Source organism: Amphiura filiformis, unplaced genomic scaffold (assembly GCF_039555335.1).
Source record: "Amphiura filiformis unplaced genomic scaffold, Afil_fr2py scaffold_64, whole genome shotgun sequence".
NCBI classification, from domain to species: domain Eukaryota; kingdom Metazoa; phylum Echinodermata; class Ophiuroidea; order Amphilepidida; family Amphiuridae; genus Amphiura; species Amphiura filiformis.
Genome location: NW_027305528.1, coordinates 544,050 through 551,585, shown reverse-complemented (window position 1 = coordinate 551,585; position 7,536 = coordinate 544,050). Strand labels below are relative to the sequence as shown.

General features: G+C 35.1%; 1 protein-coding gene across 1 annotated transcript in view; it reads right to left on the bottom strand.

Moving 5' to 3' along the window:
* Positions 1–1,827: 1,827 nt before the first annotated feature.
* The window catches only part of LOC140144577 (uncharacterized), a 30,368-nt gene continuing 24,659 nt past the window's right edge, over positions 1,828–7,536 (bottom strand). Inside the window, exons 10-11 of the mRNA XM_072166397.1 lie at positions 6,866–7,031; positions 1,828–6,082 (exon numbers count right to left, since the gene is read on the bottom strand). Coding sequence (XP_072022498.1) covers positions 5,888–6,082; positions 6,866–7,031 — 361 coding nt within the window. The 3' untranslated portion in view covers positions 1,828–5,887. The remainder of the gene's footprint in view (positions 6,083–6,865; positions 7,032–7,536) is intronic.

Below are 7,536 nucleotides of genomic sequence, written 5' to 3'. Positions count from 1 at the left end.
ATCATTTATGAAACTATAGTACTTATCTTATTCACTTATTCAATTTTGCTATACCAACTGCACAGTGTGAGATGTGGGTAAATGCAATAGCTGCCATGTGTAGCTGAGTATAATACACTGTGTGTAAATTGCCAAATGTTCACAGGGAAGCTATTGCACTTACCCACTTCTGGCACTGAGCAGTCGATATTTGGACATAACAAATAGATGCATGTGTAAGAAGTTATGCACCTTTTGACTTGGTCGTACACATTTGAAACAATTGTTTTTGTGTATAAACAAGGTAACAAAATAATATTTCTCAGCAGCACGTACAGTTCTTCCACTATGTACATATTTAGGGAATGACCTTGCATTTCTTAGATATAAAAACTCATTCTCTACTACAAGAGGGAAGTTCTCATTACTGATTATAAGTGACACAGAACTGTGTCCTGGATAGTGAGACTTGTTTTGGTTGATTTAACACAGATGCACGCACTAGTGTCATTTTGATAATAAATAAATAAATGTTGGTGATTTAAAGTGTGCTACATTTTAGTACCAGCACATTTCAACAATTATTCTGCTGCCAATAGGATATGTCAGTATCATTTAATTAATTATTAATTGATTTGATTCCGATTCCATTATACGTATAAATTCTTAATCCAATTCCAATTCAATTCTTGGTTAGCTATAGGTTTTTTATTCTATTACAATTCAGTGCAACACAATAAGGTCAAAACAATTTGAATTCAATTCAAAATCAAATTTTAGATTGTAATTCAATTCTCTGTTGCATGAAATAAAAATTCAGATTCTAATTCAAATTGTGGTTCCTGAAATTAATTTCAATTCATTGAATTGCAAACAAGATAAAATCAATTTTAATTCAATTTGATCGATACACAATATGATGCGCCTCAGCAGTTGCAGGGAGCAGCCAAAATGACTATCATAAAACAATGAGCAAAGATGATTCTGAATAGTGCAGCACTTATTGAAGAACCTGTTTTGCTGAAGATGCTCTGAACCAGCACAATTCTTTTCAAAACTATTTTGAGATATGTGACACGATCAAGGGAAATGAGTCGGATGTCGCTAATATTGATTTTGAGATATTGGCAAAGAAAGTGTTAAAATTCTTTTGTTTTATATTGTTTTCAGCGATTGATAAATTGGTGTAACTTCAGAAAGAAAAGTCGTATCAACATGGGGTTTTCAGTTTCAGAAAGCTCCAAATGTCCTCTTTAGAAACATGTGTATAACTCATTTTCAAACAGGGCCAACATGTGACTCATTCCCCTTGATCATGTCACATATATACTACAAATGCAATAATCAGTATAATGGGAGCACGGTGGCCTAATACGGTTAGGGCGTTTGCCTCAAGATCGCCTGGTTCAAACCCTTGTTCACCGTGTCATGTCCTTGAGCAAGACACTTTATCTTGCTTGTCCCACTACTAAACCCAGGTGTATAATGGGGAGCTGTTAGGGCTGGGATTGTCATTGTTGATGGAAGCCGGCCAAATGATGTCATACATCCCAGTGGCAGTTGAATTTAATATAAAGCGCTTGGAACTAATTCAAAGGCGCTTATATCGATGCTAACATTTATTCTTTTTATCGATGACATATATGCATCATCTTTTAAAGAAAGCACACTGATACAATTGTATGCTGGTACACAGTAGCAAAGTAACTAAATAAATATAAATAGCAAACAAAATGTTTCCTCTTTAATAAATTAACGACATAGTGCTGTAGTTGGAATTTGAAATAAAGTCATTGCAAATATTCATTTATAACATGACAATCATAAAAAAAAAAAAAAAAGCAATTCTCAGTCACAGACCAAACATGCAGGCTTGCACAATTTAAAAAAAAATCAATTATGGGAAGACACAAATGAATGGTGGTACTAAAATATAAAATAAATATGTGACATGATCTGATCCACGGGGGGTCAAAGGCGGCAAATTTTGAAACTGAGATAAAGGCAAATATATAGTAAAAAACAATAAAATACATAAGAAAATACACATCACAAAACCTCATAACTTGATAACCAAATATGCTAGACCTTTGGTGTTTTCAGTATATGATAGCCTAATGTTACTACAAGATAATAATTCTAGTAACTCAATTGTCAAAAATGCCTCCTTTGGCCCCCGTGGAGTAGATCGTGTCTCATATGTAGATCAGTAAATTATGTGGTGCAAAAAACTTGTCTCTGCCAGATTATGAGACCAGAAAAGGCAAATTTGTGATGAATGAACATACTAAATGGCAGCATATGACTCTAAATGACCTTTAACCTCATATCCATTGACATCACACATGCATTGCATCTAAGGGTTAACTTTTATAATGAAAGACAAAGATAAAAAGAATTTATCGTGTCTGACGTCATCTGTCAATCAAACTCGAGCACAGTTTGTTTACAAGTATCATGATGATGACTTGCTGAACGCGGCGGTATAACCGGGCGCCTTATATTGTTAATTTTGCACCTTCAAACATACAAACCATCTCAAAAGTTAGGTCTGTCTTTATAGTAGGAAACTTTCTTTCGCGAAGGCACCATGTCAACAATGCCTAGAAAAGTTGCTTTTTGCCTTGTAAAAGTACGTAATTTTTCGCCATTTTCTGCTATTCCTTTTCTCCGATCGGCACCAGATAAATCGGCCTTCCTTTTACGCGCTATTAACCTATGTAGTGTGTAAACCAATCAAGGGTCGTAATTGACAGTGACATCAGACGCGATAAATTCTTTTTATCTGTCTTTCATTAGTGTCGTAAATCCACAATGACCTCATCACTTGAGCCCTAAAATGACCTTTGATCCCAGACTCCATGATACCACCCTACATTGCCCCTCAACAAAGGATCATTCCTTGCAAGTACCATCAATCTTCATCAACTTTTGTAGACAGTGAAGCTTTTAAATTGAATACCTGAGTGGAAGAAGGGCCCAACTCCATTTGGCAAAAATGAGTTTATCATACTTTAAAAGACTTGTACCGTTGCACATATATCATCTCATATGTATGTTATAATGTATGTTCAGCACCAGCACTAAAGGTCCCCTGAAGATAAAAACAGTCTGTCTCTTAAAACTTGTCCAAATATTGTGTTTTTTGTTAATATCTCAAAAAAAGTGTTGATGGAGTTGGGCCCTTCTTCCACTCAGGTATTCAATTTGTAAAATGACCCTAGATAACCCTTGACCTTTCATCTGTTCACATCACACATGCCAACGCATTACCCGTAAGTCATTGTGTCTAAGTCACAGATGAGACACATGTAGCAGCCGACAAGTGCATCGTTTTGATATGGATGCACATATAATGGGATGCAATCAAGTAAAACGAGTTGTTCGTCAAGCAAAATCAAAATTCCTTTTTTTTTTATTTCAATTTTATGTGTCATTTTCAGAGCTTACTTTGGTCAGTAACAATATCCTATTACACCAATCAATGTGCACACAAAATATAAGGATGACAGGACCTACTCTATTTACCACTCCATATTTGTGACATGCAAATGCACTGCAAAATCTGCCTTCTCCATTCCAGTTCTTTGATTTCCATTCTTTCCAATTTGCCATCTCGTCGGCCTACATGTACTATGCTAAGCCAAAGCATTTTTTTTTGTCATTTTGAGAACAAAGTACAAAATATGGTTCAAGCATGCATTTAAACATAATCATTCATCAATCTTTGCCCAAGAACAAACGACAATGATACAAATTATAGGAAATAATCTGAAATAATTAGGGTGATTACGTAACTGATGCATGCTTGAACCCATTTTCTACTGTTTTCAAAATTACAAAAATTACTTTTACAAAAAATGATTATATCTATGCCAGCATTTCCTAAAAGTAAACAGAAATACATTAGATTAATTTACTTCTATCATTATTTTATTATGGACATTATAAATCGCCATATTGGGTAAAACTAACCTCTATTTCATACTTTTTTATTTCAAATTTGAACCCTCTTTTCTTTTCAATTTTTCTTCAAAATTAAAAAAGTTCTGACTTTTATCTTTTTCAGCACCATCTTAACGACAGAAACAAAATATGCTTCAAAACATGTTGAGTGCAAATTGCACCATCTTTCGATACATCTAATCCTTTATACACCATGATTTTGAATTACTTTCTAAGCCTACATTTCAAAATGGAAATAAATACAATTATAGTATTGGTAAGCAAATGTTCTCAGGGCAGATCCAAATAAGTAAAATTAGGTACTCACTACAAATATTTCGATTCCTATCAGGAATCTTGTTCACTCTGGTTTGGTGAGTGGTGGTGTTTCTAGTTGTTATTGGCTATCTTTGTGACTGATCTTGATGACGTCACATGGGTTGCTTGCCAATTGATGATCTGATCTTAGATTCGATCAAGTCTGTACGCCCCCTGGTTCTTGTTCATGGTGGTGTTACCTCTGCTTCTAATCCAGATGGCCTCTTTGAGCCAACGGGTTGTTTTGTTAGCCTGTTGGTCAATGACTTTGTTGCTGTGTGTTCAGCTATGAAACAGCGGTGTTATATGATCAGATCATCAATCGGCAAGCAACCCATGTGACTTCAACAAAGGAGATGGATTAACCTCTGAACTGTGTCTATTGTTATGCCTATTACCTTGTGAGAAGGAGTTTAGCTACACATCGACATCATATTGTGCTTGGCAAAGAGCTCTGAAATGTGCTGTAAACATAGCAAACCAATTTGTATTTGGCACTCAAACATAAATCTTTGAAATGATTTTACCTCTCTGTGGCCCACAAGCAGATAACCCCTGTCCTACAAGCACACTGAATTTGGCCGATTCCAATTTGTTTTATGCCAAAAATCAGGTTTGAAAAAAAAAAATCAACCAAATTCATTTAAAAAGATCATGCATTGTATACATTATGGCTTTACAGAGCACTGATCATTACGGTAAATGTCTCATTTAAGACAGTCCATCATGATATGTTAATCAGAGGTTACTAACCCTAACCCTAATAACCATAATCCCTGACCCTAATTAACGTATCGTGATGGTCTGTCCTAAATGACACATCTACCATCATTACATGTTGCTGTGTTGATTTAGCCCAGCCAAACAGGCAAATTGTTCAAGCTTTTTGTTCAAATATTCTAATCTTGCCTGTTGGAAATAGGTCTAATATAACTAAACACTCTTTGACAAATAGGCCACAACAATAAATAATAACTTGTTTCCTGGAATAGGTAGTGTAAAATTGGGACGGAAAGAAGGGAAAATATTACTATAAAGAAAAATTTTTTGCAATTTTTAAAAACAATATAATTGAATCAAGGGGGAAATAAAATCTGAGGCTTCTAGCAACATCCTATCAGTCTGACATAATGCCTAAAAAAATTGTTTGATTGGCGTAACCAGGCCGAACCTAAAAGTAGGCCCAACCCTGACTTTTTTTTTTGGTAAAGAAAAAAAATCCCTACCTTCCTACCATAATTGTTTTTTATGTTACGCCAAATCAAACAATTTTTTCTTTAGGCCTAAGACTAGGACAAACCTAACAAATTTTATTTCCCCTTCAAAATAGCATAACATTATCTTTGTAACATTCTTTAAGGAATGGGCAAGTTCCCAGAAACCAAAATATTTATATTTTTTGCCATAATGCTGCAAAATCATAGCATATTTACTCTCATTGAGCCAGTGAAATCCACACGTTGAGGCAGCTGTTCCACACACACATCGATGCAACGTCTTAAATAATGCGCATATGTAGGCCACCGCTTGAGCGAATGCTCCAGATTTGAAGCTGCACCCAATTAAAATGCACACTGAGTCGCCGCCAAGAGTACAAATCATATAGAACAGTACACCTAAAGAAAAGATAAAATGTGCCTCAAAATCAGACCGTGTAGACGACTGCTTGTTCCACTTCTTCATCCTGTAGAGTTGGTTTCATATTGAAGAATTCTTTGATGTTATTAATGTAGCCTCGGTGGTACGGATTGAAGAAATGACCGCTGGCATCTTGAAGGTACGTATAACGCTTGAAATTCATTCTTTCATTGGTATTGATGTTCATAAATGCACTCCACCACTGTATTGAGAAAGGAACAAATCAAGATTAATATATGATATATTCCAAGTTATAATATTACACACTTGAGAGCATAATTTGCTTCCAAAATTAAGCGTTGGCACAGTGGCGCAGCGGTACAGGCGCGGTGGTGTAGTGGTACGTGCTCTTACTCGCAAATGGAGGGTTGCAAGGTCGAGCCCTGCCTGTACCATCATGTTGTGCACTTGATTCGTCTTTCCCCTCCCCCAATTCAAACTCAGTGAAAATAAGCTAGAGAAACGTTGAGATGCTCGCAACTTTCAAAATTTACATTCTTAAACAAATGTTGAGATATTTTCAGTAATTTAAAGTCTTATTATTACTTAATTTAATTCTTCTAAGCTTTAAAACATATTTTTACCAAAAATTTGTATAAAAAAATTGGTAAAAAATTAAATTGGCCAATTTTTCAGAGACAGATATGCACTGCAAAACAAATACACACAGTAGCTTTGAAACATACATTTCGTCGTCTGCTTCACATATTGTCGTATCTCTAAAGGCTGCCTTGTGTGATTTTTGTATAATTTTCAAGATAATTGTGATGAGATACACTGTAAAATTAACTTAATATATTATTAAGTTTGAGGAATCACAATATTACAATCTCATTTCCATTCATAAAAGAAAGAAGCATGCTGAAATACAAAATAACAATATGCAATACAAAATTGATAATAAAACTCACAAAAGGCAGCCTTTTGAGATACGACAGTATGTGATGTAGACGATGATTTGTTTGGACTAATAACAAGTACTTACAGCTGTTAGACTGAGGAAGGTAGCCACCATACCAAAGAAGCCTACTTCTATTAAGCCTATGATATAGAGCCAATTCCAGCCATCTATTTTGAGTAGGAGACTAGCAAAGTAAACAGTGATGAGTGCCATCAGAGCTAATGATGTGGTGAAACCCAAGAAGAAACCTCTGAAATTGGACAAGAAATGATACATTATACTGACTGAACACTACCAGTGATGCAGGTAATTCACATTCCAAGTTATATACCGTAAAAACTCGATAGTTAGCATATGTGCTTACTATGGAGCACTTTTAAAACATACAAACATGAAGAGCCCCATCCACAAAAGTGTAAAGGGTTTTGAGCAAATCATTGATACACATAGACGAACAAGTAAACCTGCATTTGTTTGGCTCAACCCCATTAGCTCAGTTGATAAAGTGCCAGACTTTGGTACAATTTCAGGTTTTCCAAAGCGCTTGACAGTAAGCACATATGCTTACGGTATACGTATAATCGAATACAGAATTAAAAAGACTACTTTGCATTTGACAAAAGACTCATCTGTTTAAGATTGCTATGACAATTGACTTCCATGTGACTGTTTGTGGTTTTATAATAAGTTGTGTGTTAATTATTAATTGTTCAATGTTTGCACCTTGGAATAGGTTGTCTTACACAAAATTTTAA